The following is a 20,348-nucleotide window of genomic DNA, read 5'->3' as shown; positions in this document are numbered from 1 at the left end:
CAAAAACTTTATTTTATTTGGTAAAATAAAAAATTTATTGATTTTGTCTTTTGTTTAATATTTTTTATCAAAAAAATATTTAAGAAAATTATGACATGTCATTTATGCAAGGGAGAGTGAGCTACACACATAGCTGGAGGGATTTAAAAGTCTCATTTTAATTGAGTTTAAAAGTTCAAATGACAAAAGGATAAGTAAAAGAATTCACAATACAAACTGATACAAGTACAAGGGTCCTCAAAACCCTTTTACCTATTATTTTTGCCAATAGTTTTGCAAACGTCAGGTTGCAAGATGATAATAAGCACATATTACCCTCTCAAAGATGCATCTATTAGGACCATAAATATCTAAGCATTGGCTTGTTCACATGTATCCTTATCAGTTCACCACTGTATCCAAATGATAAGTTTACAGTCTTACACCAACCTTATAATAAGGAGGTTGTTTCTGATAGACCCTCAGGTCAAGTATAAGAAAATGTGAGAAATAAACTTTTCATTAATAGCTGGTGATAGTAGATATTAGGAATTAATGAAATAGTAATAGTATTACTTATACAATTATAAGAGAAGCTGAATCATTACACTGATATGGAAACTAATTCTACAGAGAATCCCACAGGCAAATGTGCATACGAAATGAAAGCTGAACAAAGATATGAACATATATAAACACCTTGATAGTTTTATATACATAATAAAGTAAGTAGCTGAAATCACACCAGATAGAGATTAGCACAATACAACACGCGTAGCTGCTTAAGATATAGCACGCTTTTATCCTCCTCATCCTTCCGGATATCAGCTAAAACTTGGGAAGATAAACTTTAGACATCTACAATCTTCAGTGTTTCTCTGCTCATGTTCCCTATGGGGATTATCAGGGGCATAACCGAGGCTATGTTGTCCTCGCGTTGCCATCTGCTCAAATCTTTCGCCATGACTTATCAGAAATCAAAATTGAAACTATATGAGCAAACTTATACAGGGATCACATCAGCATTTTGACTGTCGTCACATGTCAAGATGAGACCTTCGATGTAAGTAGGGAGAAGACAACGGGTCCATTGACAACCTGTTGAAACAGGGTCTACTGGTGGAACAATCATTAGGACGTTCTCATGGCGCCTTACAAGCCCCATTACACTTACGGTGCTTCCTTCTTTGATGTAACTGTCATTAGGAGCAACCGTAAAGAATCAGCTAAGTCTCAGAAAGTTGTCACAAATTTATAATGAAGGCACGTAAATATGATCTATCAAATTCGTGAAATTGCTGAGATAAACCCACAATCCACAACTTACCCTTCTTTGAGGCGCATTATGCGGTCATCACTTGAGAGGCTCCGATCAGCAAGCCAGCGCAGGAAGTTGGGAGACAACTCTTTGTTATTCTTTGTTACATCAATGACTGTAGTTGGCTTGACAAATGGGACAACTTTTGCTCCGTAACCTGCCTTCACTATAGCTCTTAATCCAGACTGGAAGTCCGAGATGTAGAAATCAGCCACATGTTTCTGTTATCAAAAGGTAAAAAACAACCCATGAATTTCTGATAGGAGTTTTGGATGAAATATTTGGAGTTGGGGCCAATACAGAAACCCAGTTGGCAAGAAGCATCTATGTCTTGGGTGTTCAGACAGCATCAGAAGAATTTACTATCACTAATACTGCAGCAACACAAAGTCAACAACCATGCAAAAGCTAACCAGCTAAAGCCTTAGTCAGGAATTTAGCATATGATGAAGTTACTGATATTGAAAAAGTCAAGTTGTTAGCATATGATGTTGATCAGGAGGCCTGTTGACATTATACAAACTTGAGGGTGTTGGCATGTCATGTAAATTTGTTCAACCTTGAACAGTGATAACCCGTGGCAGGCCCTTTGACATTCTATGAACTTGCAAGGGTTAACATGTAGCACTAAGTCGTCATTTGGTAGGATATATTAGAAAAAATAATACATGTATTAGCTTTGTGTATTACTAATATCTTGTTTGGTACACTTTTTCAACCTCTCTATTTTGTATTATACTATGTATAACTAATGCATGACAACCATGATATTAGAATTTTTAGTGCCTGCATTAGCATGGTTAAAAGATACAATTGCCCCTCAAAACCTTTTACACATCCTTTCCACTGTATTTGTGGGGGTATTTTTGTAAACAAACAACTTATATTTTAAAAATTATGCAATGCATGTTATTTTTAATACATCAAACCAAAAAAAGGTATAAGAAATAATATCAGCATTACTAATATACCCTACCCCACACTATTCTTATACACTCCACCAAACAACTCCCGATTGTTCAACCTTGAACAGCAACAGTCTATGGGCTCCCCACATGCCCTGGCTCTCAATCTTTCAGTTCATCAAGTTGATATAACTTTATTCAAGTTCCTACATAATAAAACTATAATACTATGGCAGTCACTTGGAAGCATTACAAAACTTCTCATGGGGGATATATTGATACAAGGACCCAGCAAGTATATCTTTGCAACTGTGTTATAAAAGAATAATATGATACTTGTAATAAAACACCACCATTGTTAACACCAATTCAGTCTGCCAAATAAACCTATAAATGCAATCGTTAATATATGCAAAACTAACCTCTGAATGCCTGCGTCCCCATGAGAAGCAACGGTGGCTAGGATTTGCTGATTTTCCACCCCAACCTTTGTACTCGTCCAGTTCTGTTGAAGCATATACACATCTTGCTGTCCGCTGAAAAGAAGTTTCAAGTGGGATACTTCCACAAGTGACAACCTACACAAAACAATATATTATATCCTTCATATTGTTCTCGGAATTCAATGTAGAATTGGATATCTGACTACACCCTAATAGTATGCTATGAAAATTCAAAACAATCATTAATAACTGTGAAAAAAAATATGTGAGCTAATCTCTGTAGAATTCTCCTTCAAAGGCTCTCAAATGTGAGAATATTTTTTTAATCAGAAAATGTGCAAGTAATTCTGTATAGTGTCCAGCCAAATATGCAGAACCCACCTCATATGCCAATTTCTGAACTTGAGAGTAATTTTTAAGGAGGAATATAAAATTCATTTTGGCTGATAGAAGTAGACATTCAATCGCACAGGTTAACCAATAACCACCATATTCTAAGTACTCTTGCAGTCTGAGAAGGATGATTACCATGGAACCTTAAAGATGGACTCCTGCAAACTGATTTATAACTGAGAGATTTCCAAGGGAGAGTCGACACAAGGTTTGATACTTGATAAATAATGGACTTGTCCCTCCACCCTTCTCCATTTAAATACCAAGATTTTAGTTCACCAACAGGATTCAAATTCGTGACGTACTCCTAACCGACACATCACGTATTTTGCTCTTATCACCAAACAAAAGACCCTCAACGGATACATAAATACAATTTAAACCCAGATTCATCGTTCTACTTTCTATTTAGGAGTGCTTACGGTTCATGAACCTTTCAAACATACACCAGTAAAAGAATTTCCTTTTCAAGCGGTATTCCTGTAAAATGCTTAATAGCATGCAGTAGGGGTTTGCTAGAATGCTGGCAGGGACAGGAATTTAAGAAGGATCTGAAACAGCTATGTTTCACCTGTTCCTTTATGCATTTCTCTATAATCGGAAAGGATAGAGCTTGTTCTGAAGGCCAAAAATGTCGTATTTCTAGAATCAAGAACAATCTCATGGTCTGTTTTCTGGTGTAAAAGTAGGCAAATTATGGGTATGGAACAGTACATGGATTTTCTAGAAATGTTTGGAGGAAGGAAGTAGTGAGCATATTTGATGTAGCTTAGTATCTTTTGGTCTTTATAAAGTCCTGTACTTTTGTACCTTTACTTATAATACTTTTGCCATTTTCAAAAAAAAAAAAGGATACCAACCATGAGGATTTACTTTTCACCTTGATCTAAACCATCCTACTAAAATGGATCTGTTTATAAACTATGGTGTCCGGGTTAGTTTCTACACACCTCTACTAATTACAGAGTTGTCCTACTAAAGTATTTCACATTTAAAAGAACCTTCAATCATAGCTCCCAGAGCTTAGTTCAAGTGGGAAAGGTTGAGAAACTTGTGACTTAGTCACATGTTCGAGCCTTGCGTCCTGCCAACTAAACCTGATATTTAAGAAGAGAAGGTAAGAGGGGGAAGCTCATTAACCCCGAGTTTCGAAGACTGCGGTTGGTCCCAGACGAATTTTATTGCACATCAAAAAAAAAAAATCTAACCTTACATATATTTAAATACTCTTTCGTCACTAACTTAATGTATTTCAGTTTTCCTTAAATTTGAAAACTATTTAAAATATCTTACGACCAAAAATTGCATAAAATGCAGATTGGATGCCTAGCATTAGTGAGCAGTGTGGCTAGTAGATTACATCGAGTTTCCACAGAGAGATGAACCATCAACTCTTCTACTGTGGCGGCTCTGCTTACTTTCTATTTTTGTTTCATTTATGTCAACAAGTTGTGTCCAAACTAGAACTTTGGATTATATCAGTGTACCGTGGGATTTATTTAGCTAGTTTACTCTATCTTATGGATTCTATCGGTATTTTAACTACGGTTTATTGCCTTGGAATGTCAATAAGCCAGGTTGGCTTGGCAAGGGTAGTGACCAGGTGCCTGTCACGGATCCCATAGGTTTGTGTCATGACACTATCCCCTCTGACATTCCTACAACAAATCTGCCCCATCAAGAACCTAGAAACTGTTTAGAGTATCTATACTTCTGCAACCACGGATAAAGTTATATGCTTTAACCCACACTTAAGCAGAATCTTGGTTACTTCTAACTAAACCAATATGAACATATATTTCTTTCCAACTCAAAATGAAAGAACAATAAAGATCCTCACATATAGAATCTCATTCCAGAACATAAATAAGCAATCTTTACTAATCTATACCTCCAAGGACAAAATGGTAAATCTCAAAACTAGCATTAGTTATGTCCCTGCTAAATCAACTACAACTAAGTTATCAACTACCACCTAATGACAAAACCATAACTAAAGACAAGAATTAGACACATCAACCTCACCAAATCATACTCAATACTCCTTGTTCTTTAATTTCAACTTTACACCTGACGTGTTTAAGACCACACAAGATTAAAAGGACATTTCAATAAATGACCACGAGATTCAAAAATCATTTACTTTCTTAAGCTCCGAGTCCAGTTAAAACCAGACAAACAAGAAAGCAAATTGAGAACTAATATAAGCAAAGCTAGAATATGGATGTGAAATTACCCCAGTGACCTTGACAAATTGTCCATCAATGGCACCTCTAAGCTCAGCATCAGGATATCTCTTCAGATAACCCAACAATCCTCGTTCTTTATACGCAAAATTCCACAGTAAAATCACCACCAATGGAGCTAAAACTCCAGCTACTGCAACAAGAATTACCGCCTTTTTCACCGCCACCATCAGAAAAGCACCCACTACTAAACCCATCAACACGACCACCAGAAACACCCACATTGCCACTTTTGAAACCTTAAAACCCAGCTTTATCTCATCATTTAAGCTCGTCACCGACGAACCATACACAACTTTCTTAAACGAAGCAGCCGGTTCAAGCTGACCCGACCGCCGACCAGTGTTTGAACTCAACGGACCGGAAGTAATCAGACCAGTAGGTTGAATCGGAGTCATAAGCTGACCGGAGAAAGACCCAGATGATTTCTTCGGCATAGAACCGGAGTTAGTGAGTTTATGCCCAACCGGACCGGAATTCGGACCGGATCTCACGGATCCACTGTTATGCTGTGAAGCAGATGATCCCCTTGACGAAGGTTTCAAAATTGGTGGTGGGCCCGGGTAGTCCCCAACACCGTACATTTTCCCAAGCTCACCAGACTTCTTGATATCACCGCCGGTGTACGGCACTGCGCGGGAACCCATTGTGGGCTGACGTTCCTTGAGCTGTTCGGGTCGACCCGAGACTATCAAGCCATTGCTTAGCTGGTGTGACCCGGTTCGAGAACCCATTTTTTAGAGAGAGAAAGTGTGTGTGTGTGAGAGTGTGAAGTTGCAGAAGCAGAGTGTTTTAGAGTGAGAGTGAAAATGGTGATGGAAATGAAGGTGATGGAAGTGTGAAAAGACGAAAAAGGACCTCAAGATTATGATAATAACGTTTCTGTCCCCTGTCTATTAATTTTCAGTACAACGTGAGCTGTCTTTCTACTCCTTTGTTGTGTCGCTGTATTACGCGCTCCAAGTTTTTATCTCCGGAAAAAATATTGTTAAATCTTGTTAATGTATGAATTTATAATCAAATTTTAATATAATTATCGAACATCAAATAAAAATTAAATTAAATCTATCACTACTACTACTGTTACATTATTATGTTCTTCAATTAAATAAAGATTGCAATGAATGTAACGTTCATGACGCAAAAATAGAAGTAAAAAGGCAAATTTCAAAAATAAATATAGTTTGGTTCCTTATTATAAATTACAGCGAAATTTTTATTATTATTTATAATTTGTAGTAAAATTTGGTTGTCGTGCTATTGTATTTAGTGTTGGTATTTTTGTTCGCTCAACGATACAATTAAGATAAAATATAGAAAAAAGCGAAGGAATATACATAAATACAAAAATATAAGAGATGATATTCATTTTCTCTAGTTTAGTTTTATTCATTTGCTTTATTGTATGAATTATTATCAACTTGTGTTATTTGTATTTATATTTTTATTTATTTAGTGGTTAAGATTGATATTGAGGCTCGATAAAGAATTATAAAGTGAGAATCAATCCTTACTAATAAAGTGAAAGTTCAAATAATCAATTATGCTATTAAAATTCAACTATATTATAGCATCTATCTATGTTCCCAATTTAACTTTTTTCACTCACATAAGTTACTTTAAATTATGAATGAAGGGAACGGACCATCCTCCAATAATCCATATTCCATATTGTTAAGCATTTTCTATTTACGTTGTTAATAGTATTATTATTGTTTTTTTTAAAATGACGTTAGACAGCAGATCTTGATTTGACAGTTTACTCCATCAATTTTTTGGCTTTTTATGATAATTATAATTTAAATAATTAAATTTTATTTTTTTATTTCTTTTTATTTTATTTGTGTCGGTGGCAAATACTAAAACTATTGGGGATCTGTATGTCCTAGAATTATCATGTGAATAACTTGGGCCAAGGTACCCCTACGTATTATTATTATTATTACTATTCAAAGTTTTTAATTAAATAAATATAAATAGACACTTTTAGTAAATACTAAGTATGTTTAACTATTGGAATTTTGATTAGTTAGTAAAGTGCATAACATGGTACATCAAGTATTTTGTATTTACATAAAATTCAGAAAGAGTCTTTCTAAAAAATATGTGTTATATAATCTATCTTAATGCAAGCATTAGGGGCTACATTCAAGGCTTGAACTCATAAAATTTTGATTAGTGAATAATTTCTTATATTTTAACGACGATATAATCGAACCTCTTTATAACAATATTATTTTTTTTGAAATTATTTTAGCCGCTACAACAAAATATTATTGTAGAGAATAAATAATAAAACATAACATGAAAATCATTTACAAAGAAAACCTGGCTGGAATAGTGAAATATTATTGTAAAATATAATTACTATAAAACAATCTTTAGTTACAATTGTTTTTTAGTTAAGTTCTCATACTTTATATTACGTTCACTTTATTAATTCCATTCTAGCCTGAAACAGAATTTATATCACCCTTATAAATTAGGTTTTTTTGTTAATATATTTTGATTATGTACTATATTTGTATTCATCAAGTTATAAATAAAGAAAATAAGGAGGAGAATCAATTATTTAGCATTTACATTAAAAATTCAAGTATTGTATACGCCATTGGTCCTATCCATTGTAGAAATTATTCATAATAACGAACTAATAGAACCAAGTCCATGTGTCTTACCCTTTCAAGGGAGGGAAAAAAAGATTTTATATATATATAAAGAGAGAGAGAGAGAGAGAAATAAGCAAATCCTATTTTTGGAAAATTCTATTTTGAGTGGATTTAAAATGAATTAGAATAAAGAAATAGGATTTTGGGAATAAGGAAGAAGTTGGAAAATAGATTTCATGCAAATTACACAATGTCCTTTTGGTATAAGTATTTGAGGCTAATAATCTACGAAGAAAAGACATCAAGATCGATTACGTGTCCAAGGACTTTTGTTCTTCTTGACATCTGTTATATACGTAATACGTCTATACACACATGTGGAGAGAAAAAAAGTTTTATTAGACTATTATATAGAGTTAGAGTAAATATTTATCAATATATAATTACTACATATATAAATTCATATATCTTAATTTTTAAAAATAAATTCATTAAAGGTATCTAGATTATAAATTTAGATGGTACCAAATGAATGGAAGATATATAATTGATATTTGAACTTCTTGATTTGTTAAACTTAATAGTCACTTTCAAATCCTGTGTCCAAAAAGGGTGGTTGACCTTTTGTTGTCACAATTTAGACTCAAATTAATGAAACACATTCATTTTTTCAAGCTTAATAAACTCCAAATTAATATGGGACAAAATGTTGCAATTATCACATCATACTAATTATATACCAACCTGATAATGTAATGGTCAAATGAAAATAATCTTGAATTTATCACCAGAAGTTATAATAAGGTGATATATATTCTTCATTTTAAATTAGAGATTTTAGATTCGTATTTTGAAAATGAATTCATCTTAATATAGTGATATACCTCTAACAATAGTAATTGACATAATGAAAGTAAGTATGGATCGATCAAGTATTCAAAGTATAAAAAAAAATATTAGTGACGATTAAAGACTATATATTGAGAAAAAAAGGGATTGTGATTTGTTTTCTAAGAGGTAAACTAAAAAATTATGATGATGTTTGATAATAAAACACTTCGAAAAGTCTCATACGATGAAAACGTTTCGTTGTGGTTGGAAAGAGAACAAATATAACTCTTATTAATATAGGGAATGAAGTGGAATATGTATGCGTGAATAAAAATGAGACATTCTATGCAAATTCGAATTAACCGACCCCGAAAAATAGATATAAAAAACAAAATCTTAGATTTCGATCAATTTTACTTTTTTAATATTAAATTTGAGCTCTATATAAATATCCAATATAATTTTTCTTTTAAGTAATCTATAATATACATATTTAAAAAAAAAAACATGAAAAAGAAATTCCACGTTCAAAGGACTCAAAAAATCTTTCAAGTGACTATACACATGAAATAACTTGTTAATTTTTTCTACTTATTATTTATTAAAATTTGTAATTTTTTACGGGACATATTATTTATATCTTGGTAAGTATTTTATTTATTTTAATGTTTCTTAAAATAGCAAGGTTGTTATTTGACGTAGACATAAACTAATGCATTTGTTGACTAAACATGGGCAAGGTTTCTAATTTTAAACTTTAAAAATCGCACCAACCAAATCATTCTATTAAAATAACTTATAGCTAATCATATGCTTCAACACTATAACAATTTTAATAAAATACCAACAATCATAGGAATCAACATGAGTCGTGGTTGGAATGATTTAAAAAAAATTATCCTTAGTCAGAAATTTCAAACTCAAACTTATGGGAATAGAAAAATTATATTGGAAGTGATGTTGTTCTAAAAATTGAGCTCTAAATGTGTAAATTTTAATTTAGTCAAATTTTAATGCGGATACCATATCTCAAATGAAGGGGAAAAAACTATAGTAGGGAAACTTGAGCTGCAGGAATATTATACAAACACCTAACTTTAGGCTTAAGAAAGCTATTTTTGTACGCTATGTTTGGTACGAATTATTTTATTATAGACAATTGATAATTGTTAGCTACAGGCAATTGTCAATTAGCTTTTTTGTTTTAAATGACCTTACAGTAATATTGGATCTAATAAATTAATTAGTATTGGTAAAGACTTTAACACTCTTTATTAATAGGGAAAATTGTATATAATACCAAACTATTAATTCAAATTAAATGTTATAACCATAGTTTGATTTAATTGTACCTCATAGCAATATGTTGCTATTTCGCCTCTTCTCCTTGGTGAATCTCGCTCGCCACTCTCGTTCACGCTGGGCAGTCTCGCTCACCTCTCTCGCTTTTATACAAATACAAATGTATAAAATGTGTTTGTGTTTATATAAAGCGAGAGAAAATTGTATATATACAAATATTTTCGTTTCTCTCTTTCCCCTCTCCCAGCTCTAACTCGCCTCTCTCACTTTATAAAACACAAATGTGTACATTGTGTTTGTGTTTGTATAAAGCGAGAGAAAATTGTATATACAAATACAAATACAAATGCATATATTTTCGTCCTATACACTTATGATTATACAAATACGATCTTCCCCTGCCCAGTTTTTTTTTTGTCTTTCTCTCTTGATCGCTTTATACAAACACAGATTATACAATTGATTCTTTTGTATATGTATACCGAAACAGATTATACAATTGCTTCTTTTGTATATATGTATAGCGAAATAGTCATAGCAAACATAAAGTTTGTTATGGAGCGCAATTATGCAAACTATAGCTATAACATATAAATATGGTTTTTGTGTTTGCTATATGTGAAAGTTGCTCTTATTAATATACATATTTATTGTCTCTAAAAGTTATTTTTGTTATAGTAAATTCTATGTGATAAAATATATTAATATTTTATATATGATTTTCGACAAAGAAAATTTGTATGAAGTCTTTACTGTCACGGACTTAGAATTTTTGCTAAAGCTCTGTGTGGCACTTGATAACTTACTCACTATTCTTTCAAGATCTCGTAAGCTCAAGTAAGCCTTTAAGACTAAGATTTCTAAGAGAATGCAAAGAAAGACTTAGAAAGAACAAGAAAGCTTTTGGAAGTAGGCTTTGTATTAAGCTTGGAAGATTGCTTACAAGTTGTTGGATGCCTTACAAATGAATGCCCCATCTATTTATACTACAACCTAAGGGCTAAAGTCCAAATAAAATTTACTTTACGCGTCCCTCTAATAATTACACTTTGGTTCCTTTCTAGAATTCTCTACATATTCTAAGATTTTCCAAAGCTTTCCAAGACAATATCTAAGGTATTCTAGAGTCTTCCAATGAAAGACCTAGGAATTTCTAAAGCCTTCTTAGAAATTCTCTAGGGAGTTCTAGAGTCTTCCACTAACCTCCCCACAACTCTAGATTCTTCTCCTTTATTCTGGTGTTGAATTTGAACTATGAAGTGACGGGACGTGTGACACTCTCCCCCACATATTGATGCGACGACCGCGTCGCATCATAAGCATCCGAGTCTCGTGAATGCGCGACCAATAGTCCATTAACTTGATCATGGCCCTCGTGCAACTCTTTCAGCTGCTTCCTGATCTATTTCAGCTCGGTCTTATGATTTGCCTCCTTCTTGTGGGGCACGCGTCTTGGCGGTTTCTTCGGCATCACAACGTTGTTCTCTTCCAGAACCTTCTTCATGCAGGGTGGCAAGGACCTTTTTGCACCATTGTCTTCTTTCAAACTTGCAATGGTGTCTATGAACGCTGACTCCTTCTTTTTAGGGCCTCTTACGGGCTGCATGGTTGTTAGACTGACTTGTTCTTCCGTCTTCGGTACCTTAACCAAGGGCACCATATATGATCCTTCTTGCTCCATGACTAGAAGTTGTTGGAGGTAAGGTTCGATCACCGTGTGGCACTCTTGGAAGAACTCCTGCCCTAGAATGATGTCAAAGAGATCTAGAGGAGTGACAGTGAAGTTGGTCTTACCTTGCCACTCACCTAGCGTGATGATTACTCCATGCGCAACTCTACACGGGAGTCAGTGGTGCATTGACTGTCCTTAGTTGGGCGTCACTTGGACTGTAACTCAGCCCCAACCTTATCGTTATTGTCTTGGTCATTATATTGGCTTTTGCACTCGTGTCGACCATCGCACGAGCGGGTTTTCCATTAATCGTGATGTCGACATACTGCGCGCCATATTTTTTCGGCTTTCCTGGTTGCTTCTTGATAGATCCGCATAGTCTTATCAAACCCAACTGTGTCATCTTTACACCTTGTCATTGCTTCTATGTGTTCTTCTCCTTCCGCTCTCGCAGGATAGCACCAAGGCTCTTCAGTTCAGGACACCTTGCATAGCCATGCGGCCCATCGCATATGTAGCAACCACTTCTTTTGACAGTTTCTGCCTTTCTCTCTGTGTCACCATGACGTCCAACTTCTTGCCATCGGACCTATGGGTATCATGATTCTTGGGATGTGGCCGCTGCTCCTCAACTTTGCCACGATCTCCCCCACCATGGTCATGACTACCTCTTATCTCTTCTCCTCTGGCTCTATCGAGATTTTCGTGCCTAAAGTCTGTCAAAGCTTTGGCCTGCGTGATGGCTGCATCGATAGTCCTGACTTGTTGGCGTTCCAACTCCGTCCTAGCCCAATTTTGCAGCCCATCCATGAAGTGGAACAACATATCATCATCCGTAAGGTTAGGAATACATGGACTATTTCTCATAATATACTCCCTACCAAACGACCCCTTACTTTATTAATCAGTTGATAATAACTCATTTGGGATCGTTTGGTTGGGAACTAGTTATCCCAGGATTAACTATCCTGGGGTTAGTTATCCTGGGATAACTTATCCCACCATGTATATATATATGGGATAACTTATCCCATCACTATGCTATAAATGGTGGGATAAGTTATCCCAAGCATGTCAACCAAACAAGACATCTAAATTTTATCCCAAGACTATTTTTTTATTTCAGGACTATTTATGCTTATCCCTCACACCAAATGAGTATAAACTTCTATTTATTATTTATTAACACTAGCATCTACGAATGATGAAAATTGATAGATGTCTAATTTTCAAATCATTTGAGGTGTTTTGTCAACAAAATTAAGTACAAGGAGAAATATTGTGATTTCAAAATTCAAACTAGTGGGGCTCTTTCATCCATTTCCTATTAGGAGAAAATAAATTTGGTATTGCCAATTAAATTTTGTAAATAGTTTGCTGCATTTGAAAAAAAACCCTACATAAATTAGGTATGTTTGAAATACGTAAATTTCTCTTTTAGGTTATCACATAGATATTTTACTTATTTCTAAAACTTGTGCCAATATAGCCTTTGGAACAGAAGAAATATTAGATTGTCGTTTAAGACTATACAATTTTAGAGCGTGGCCTAACGTTTTTCATTATTTTTTATATAACTTTTTCACTAGTGTATTTTTCTTCTTCAAACCAACTTTGAAATGATTTACATGAGCCTAATGTTTATCAGAAACAATCTCATTATCTTCACAAGTAAGGAATAAGATTTACATACACACCATCTTCCTCAGACCTCGCTTGTGGTATATCACACTGAATAGTGAATACGTTGTTGGTCTAACATTTTCTCACAAGTTTAGAATTGTTCAACAAAGATATTTTTACCATAGTCTAACATGTTCATGAGTTTTAAGAGAAATAAAAAGAAGATCATATCTTAAACAGTTATTCCAAAAAGAGATAAATCGGCGAAAATCTTCTAATTAATTACATGACCAACTGAGGTTTATTTGGGCTTCCTCCCAAGCCCAGAACAGTTTTATGTTTTTCAAATGTTGGGCCTGAAGTCACTCCAGATCCATCATCTTCCTGGTGGACCATCTTTTGGTTGTTCTTAAAAGACTGAAATTTAAAGTAACCCAAGCTGAAATATTTATGAGATTTGTCCATCTTACTAAATGAAATATTTATGAGATTTATGTAGTACTAATTGTTTATTTTTAATTGACATTTGTACCATATAGTTGACTTATGCAATACAATTATATATGACTTAAAGTACTTTGATTTGAGTGTTATTCACTAGAGGTTCCATAAGAGCTCCTGTTTTACAGCATGATGGCAGAACCATTGATATAGTAGCTTCGGATATAGATATGGCTAAATCTATTGAAAATTATCTTTCTTCATCATCAGTCAAATTACCGTTCGTGAGAATATGGTCTTATCCTATCTTGAATAGGAAGGTATCCTACTTCAAACAATTCCAAGCTTATAGGAATTATTTTGGAATAGCAGACTTATCTCACAAGCAAATAGAAGACACATGAGGCTATACTTTGATTCCTTTAGCTAATTAAGGATCTCCTAGCTATGTCTTGATTCAGTTTTTTGCCAATCAAACAATATAATATTAACAAGAATAATGAACTTTTAATTAAAGGATAGCCTATTAAGGCTTCTCTTATCCTTGAGAATATAGAAAATGTTGAAATGACAATAATAAATTGCTGATACCATATACAAATAGTTCTTGAAAATTTTTCCATCTATTTGTCACCAATTATTGTGTAGTGTATTATACTACAAAAAAATAATAATGAGATGTAATTTAGACAATAAGGAAATTAAAGAAAGAGATGGAATGCTAACACATAGGATGAATAATTCAAAATAAGTATTTAAAAATATAATAGTATATGTATATTCAAATGTAAATTTAGATCAAATCGTTTTAATCTTAATAAAAACAAACAAATCTTGCTTCAAAATGTTGTAACATTGACTATAATTTTGGGTTAGCTATTCACATTTGGATCACGACTATTTCATATTCTCGCCATGTAAGAGTTATTAAAGTGGAAGCACTACGTACCTACCACAATTTTTCATGTACCTAAGGTTCGAACTCCATAATTCTGGTTAAGGAGGAAGAATCATATTCATCCCACCACAATTCTCAATGGTATAATTTTCAACAATATTATTAATCTAAAAACACTTTTAATTTTGATTAATAATTTGAGAATTGAAATTCCAAACCCCACTTGTGCGATTTACACAACCTCTCTACTCCACAAAAGGTAAGGGTAAAGATGTAAGGTATCATACATATTATCCTCATTAGATTTCACTCGTCTAATTATACTGAGTATATTACTGTATATTATTCTTCTCAGACTTTACATGTGGATTACATTGAGTATGTTATTGTTGTTGAATTGAAAATTCACAAAATTTTCCAAAAAAAGAAGTGATAATTTATAAAGCTTTTTGACAATGTGGCCACTTGCCAACTTTTAAACATTGATTGATAGATGCAAAGGAAAACAAGAGAAAGTGTTAGATTTTACATACAAAAAGCTTTTTAATTTCCTCTTTCAAATACATTCACGAGACACCCCTGAAAAAACTCTCTGCTTTTTTTTTTATTGCATTTTCATGAGCCTTCTTCTTTTTTCTTCTTTGGAGATCAGCCATTTTGTTCATCTTTCATTTGATAAAGTTCATTTCTTTTAAACTTTTTTTCCCTTTGGAATCCATGTTTCTTGAATCTCTTCATGCATTTCTTGAAATCAATGCAAACATCTAGAAGAAAAACACCATTTGAGAAAGTTTCTATCTTGACACTTTTCAAGTGAAAAATATTTGATTTTTTTAACCAATTTTTTTTTTTTCTTTAGTTGTTTCTTTTAACTTGTAGAAAGTTTTGATGGGGTTTTTTCTTCTTTTGAGATTAACTCATATTTCTTTCTTTTTTGATAGAAAGTTCACTTCTTTTTAACTTGTACCTTTTGAAATCCATGTTTCTTGAATTAGTTCATGCATTTCTTGAAATCCAAAAACACAAAATACCCTTTGAAAGTATCTCTATTGTGGAAATTTCCAACATCTTTTTTTTTTTGGCTAAAAGTGTGAAAAAGATTTGATCTTTACCCAATATTTGGTTTATGTCAACACTTTCCAACATCTTGAAAAGGATTTGATCTTTAACCAACATTTGGTTTCCATTTTTATGGCTATTTCTTGTTAACACTTTTCAACTTCCTTTTAGGTTGAAACAAGGGAAAAAGATATAATCTTTAACCAAAAAAATGGTTTCTATTTCAATGTCCACTTCTTGTTAAAACTTTCCAACATCTTTTTAGGCTGAAAAAGATTTGATCTTTAACCAAGAATTGGTTTCTATTTCAACTTTTCAATGGCTACTTCTTGTTTCAATCCATTTAAGCTGCGAAGATCGAGGAGCAAACCGTTATCTGTTCCTTCCTCCTCATCAAGAACACAGTGGAATTCATCTAATATAGAAACAATGGAGAAGAAGAGATTTGATAGTTTGGAATCATGGTCAATGATATTGGAATCTGATAATTTTGAGACTTGGGAAACTTCAAAAGAGGATCAAAAAGAAGAATGGACAGCTGATTTATCTCAGCTTTTTATTGGTAATAAATTTGCTTCTGGTGCTCATAGCAGAATTTATAGAGGTATTTATAAGCAGAGAGCAGTTGCTGTGAAAATGGTGAGGATTCCAACTCATAAGGAGGAGACTAGAGCTAAGCTTGAACAACAGTTCAAGTCTGAAGTTGCTTTGCTTTCTAGACTCTATCATCCCAATATAGTTCAGGTCAAATTTTCTCTACTTATATTCTCTGTTCCAATCTATGTGACATAGTTCAAGTTGATATAGAGTTTTAGGTAGAGGGGAAGAGTCTTGAAACTTGTGGGCTAAAGCATGTTGTAAAATTTGTGTGGATGTAAGATTTTTGAAACTAATATGTCATAACATTTGTGTGGTCGTAAGAGTTCTGAAACTTGTAGTCTTAAACATGTCATAATAATTGGACTTCATAATCAAAGCTTCTCATTAAGCAAAATGAGAAGTTTAAAGTTAAATTGTTTCTAAATATAGATATTCGTTTATCTTTTTTGTAACATAGTAAAAAGGAGATGCCAAACAGGGGAGTATAACATTTAATTGTGGTCTTTTGGTTGAAAAAGCAGAATCAGAACCTATAAATTCACAAGTAAAGGGTTTTAGATGATTATTTATGAAAAGTCATAGTTGAATTGAAGTATTTTATTTTTGGCATAATACATAAATACACATTCAAATTTGACATCAATTGATAAATAAACACTCCAATTTTGAGAATGCGGATCTAGACACCTCAACTTGTAATTATACACTCCAACTCGTCCTCACTGTCTCGTATACACCCGATGTTGAGGTGTCTATTGATCATTTTGTAAGTTGGATTGTTAAACTAACACAATGGAAACGAGGTTTACTTGTCGGCTGAGGCCAAATTTTGAGTGTGTTTTTGGAGTATGCTTTTTTTGTTACAGTTTAAAGTTTCTTTATAGCACTTGGTACATTCACACTTAATATACTTTTTGGTTTCCAAGTATAAAGGAACATGATTTTCCTTATTTTTTATATTTTTCCTGTTCAGCTTCAGAGAAGTAGCTCAAGACCTGTTTGTAGAAAGTTCACAGAGAACATTATCACTAAGTAATTTTATTCAATATGAAATTTAATAAAGTTGATGCAGCTTCAACAAATTAATACCTACCCTACTAATCTATGTTGCACGGACTCTTCAAAAATATTGCCAGTCAGTGTGTGTCTTGTGTCGGATCATTCAAAAGCTATCATTTTTAGAGGATCCGAGCAACATAGCTACTTATAAATGCTTGCCAATGAGTCCAATTTTTCTTACTAAAACATCTCTTGTTTATCTTACAGTTCATCGCCGCGTGTAAGAAACCTCCTGTGTACTGTATCATCACAGAGTACATGTCACAAGGAACTCTAAGGATGTACCTCAACAAGAAAGAGCCATACTCACTCTCAACAGAAACAATTCTGAGGTTAGCCCTCGATATATCGCGAGGAATGGAGTATCTTCATTCACAAGGGGTGATCCATAGAGACCTGAAATCGAGTAATTTACTCTTAAATGATGAGATGCGCGTTAAGGTCGCGGATTTTGGCACCTCGTGTCTTGAAACACAATGCAGAGAGGCTAAAGGTAATATGGGAACGTATCGATGGATGGCACCAGAGATGATCAAGGAGAAACCTTATACGCGGAAAGTTGATGTTTACAGTTTCGGGATTGTGCTGTGGGAACTCACAACAGCTTTGTTACCATTTCAAGGAATGACACCAGTTCAGGCTGCTTTTGCTGTTGCTGAAAAGGTTTGCCTAATTCAAAACTCAATTATTATTTTTCATAGTTGATTTTGTGTTTTTAGATTAATTGAAATTTGGCAAATTGCCCTGTTTCCTGAGCTAGGCCAAGTAGTCAAGGGTGCAAATAGCCTTTGTTAAATATTACTTCTTGCGGAGGTGCATTCAGAATTTGAACTTAATGAGTTCGCATTCAAAATTCTTTCGAATAAGGTAGTGACGTTGGATAGTTTATTTTCCTAGAAGCACAAAAAACAGTGAGAGAAGTTTCAACCAAATGTATGAAAAGTAGAATTGACTTCAACATTATATCAGAAGTTCTTTTCCCTACCTAGAACCCGATGGTGGACGTAGATAATAAGTTAGGGGTTCAACCGAACCCAACAGTTTTGACACGGAGCTTAGATATATATGACATTTTGATACCATAATTCTAAAGTTATAGCGGGCTAAGTAGTAAGAATATGAAGATCGAACTCATCATGCTTAAATCTTGAATTTGAATCTGCCTCTGCTAGAATCATATCCGTAGTGACGGGCCACCTTTCAGCCAAATGAAAGTTATGACCTTAGTTTCTTTTACTTTTACTTTTACCTGATTCTTAGTTAGACCTGAAAAAGGCCTAATTGTGCCACATTACCAATTTTCGTATTTTAACGTGGCCTTAACATGCTTGAGATAATGTAGTTGGTTGGTTGGTTGATTGATTTAATGTTCGTTATTTTGAATCTTGAATCTACCTCTGCTTGGACCGTATTCCTTGTGAGTTGTGATGGTCCACCTTTAAGCCAAATAGAAGTCATCCTCATTTCTCAAACTTTTTTCGCGTTTTAAGTTGGTCTCAACCGGTTTGAGATTAACTTGTAGTTGATTGATATGTTTGTAAGTTTGAATCTTGAATCCACCTCTGCTTGAACCTTTCCGCCAAATAGAAGTCACGGCCTTAGTTTCTTTTACTTTTGGCATCACGTTAAACATTTCTCAAAAGTTTTTTCGCGTTTAAGCTGGTTCGTTGATTGATTGATTAACGTTTGTTATTTTGCAGAACGAACGACCACCTATGCCAGCAAGTTGTCAACTGGCGCTTGCACAACTTATAAAGCGTTGCTGGGCAGCTAACCCTTCGAAGAGGCCAGATTTCACATACATTGTATCTGCACTCGAAAAGTACGATGAATGTGTCAAGGAAGGGCTTCCAATGACCCTTCATTCAGGGCTAGTTAGCCGGAATGCCATTATTGAACGTTTGAAAGGCTGTGTATCCATGAGTTCTTCATCTATACCTGTAAATGTTTGAATCTTTTATCAATCAATAATAATTCTTAGTCATTTAATATATCATGCTAATTGTTCAATAGGTACATTGGTAAATTAATTAACTAGCTACTTGTGTAGTGTATATTCATCAATTGTGTTGTAGTTTATTTGATGTAACATTGTGTCTAAGAAATTCTAACACTAATGTATCTCATATAGATTTTCTGTATGTAATTACCTTATAAGTGACACCATTAATGTGTTTTTCCATAGTTTGACGGGAATGACCTGGACAAAGGGTCGCGATCTTAGTTCAAACTTGCAGGCTTTAACTCGTCGGCATAAAGCTAGAATAGTTGATAATCTCTAATCAACTATATATTAGTTAATTCATTTATGAGCCTTATACATACCGCCTGTCACACTATGGGTATATCTCATCAAAACATAACTTCTTGTACTCAAGATTAATGATGTCATATTTCAAATAACTTCGCTCATTTATAGGGAGAAGTCATTTCCTTACGCTTAGTATTAAATTTTGACTTCATATTACTTGCTTGAACTAATATATAATAATATAAATATTATTGTTAATTTTTAGAACGCAAAATCTCCATCAAAATTTTCTCCAATATTCTAATATATATTATCTATGGAAAAAGATATCCACTTCTTTTCCATAATGACAAAACACACTGATTTCAACTTTTATCTTGACTTGTTTCAGACGTAGAATTTAAAGACTCATTCAACTAGTAGATTTAATTTTGACTAAGTCACAATTCACTAAGAAGTCAAAGAAAGAAAATTATATTCCTTCTGTCTCAATTTATCTGACACAATTTGGATTTCAAAATTCAAACAAGTATATTTTTTACCGTAAATTTTTCATACATCTTTTAAATTTCAGTTTTTTTTTAAGAGTTTATGCGCAAATTTACAATCAAATTTAAACGGTTTGACTCTCGAAAAATGAAATGTGGCGCACAAATTGAAAAGAGGAATTAAGTATGCCTTTATGATAGTTATGTGTAATATTTGATTATTTGCAGTCA

At 33.5% G+C, this 20,348-nt stretch overlaps 2 protein-coding genes across 2 annotated transcripts; one reads left to right on the top strand and one right to left on the bottom strand.

The window, feature by feature from the left end:
• Nucleotides 1-638: 638 nt before the first annotated feature.
• On the bottom strand, nt 639-6,084 carry LOC125818704 (uncharacterized membrane protein At1g16860-like). Its single transcript, XM_049498215.1, has 4 exons — nt 5,275-6,084; nt 2,625-2,780; nt 1,307-1,518; nt 639-1,175 (listed from the first exon to the last, which is right to left on the bottom strand). The coding sequence occupies exons 1-4, from the start codon at nt 6,016-6,018 to the stop codon at nt 983-985; spliced, it is 1,305 nt and encodes a 434-aa protein (XP_049354172.1). The 5' UTR covers nt 6,019-6,084; the 3' UTR covers nt 639-982.
• Nucleotides 6,085-15,312: 9,228 nt separating this feature from the next.
• Nucleotides 15,313-19,388, top strand: LOC125818719 (serine/threonine/tyrosine-protein kinase HT1-like). Its single transcript, XM_049498232.1, has 3 exons — nt 15,313-16,463; nt 17,586-18,041; nt 19,079-19,388. The coding sequence occupies exons 1-3, from the start codon at nt 16,038-16,040 to the stop codon at nt 19,328-19,330; spliced, it is 1,134 nt and encodes a 377-aa protein (XP_049354189.1). The 5' UTR covers nt 15,313-16,037; the 3' UTR covers nt 19,331-19,388.
• The last annotated feature ends 960 nt before the right edge of the window (nt 19,389-20,348 follow it).

Source organism: Solanum verrucosum, unplaced genomic scaffold (genome assembly GCF_900185275.1).
Source record: "Solanum verrucosum unplaced genomic scaffold, falcon-dt-bn FXZP01000252.1, whole genome shotgun sequence".
NCBI lineage: Eukaryota > Viridiplantae > Streptophyta > Magnoliopsida > Solanales > Solanaceae > Solanum > Solanum verrucosum.
Note: the sequence above shows the minus strand (reverse complement) of the source record. Positions and strands in the feature narration are given on the sequence as shown.

Bases quoted from the DNA above. Each gene is read 5' to 3' on its own strand.
- LOC125818704 (XM_049498215.1), bottom strand. From the start codon at position 6,018: ATGGGTTCTCGAACCGGGTCACACCAGCTAAGCAATGGCTTGATAGTC. The intron at 2,781-5,274 runs GTAATTTCACAT...TGTTTTGTGTAG, and splicing joins AATTTGTCAAGGTCACTGGG to GTTGTCACTTGTGGAAGTAT. The intron at 1,519-2,624 runs GTTAGTTTTGCA...TTTTGATAACAG, and splicing joins GGGGACGCAGGCATTCAGAG to AAACATGTGGCTGATTTCTA.
- LOC125818719 (XM_049498232.1), top strand. From the start codon at position 16,038: ATGGCTACTTCTTGTTTCAATCCATTTAAGCTGCGAAGATCGAGGAGC. The intron at 16,464-17,585 runs GTCAAATTTTCT...TTTATCTTACAG, and splicing joins ATCATCCCAATATAGTTCAG to TTCATCGCCGCGTGTAAGAA. The intron at 18,042-19,078 runs GTTTGCCTAATT...GTTATTTTGCAG, and splicing joins CTTTTGCTGTTGCTGAAAAG to AACGAACGACCACCTATGCC.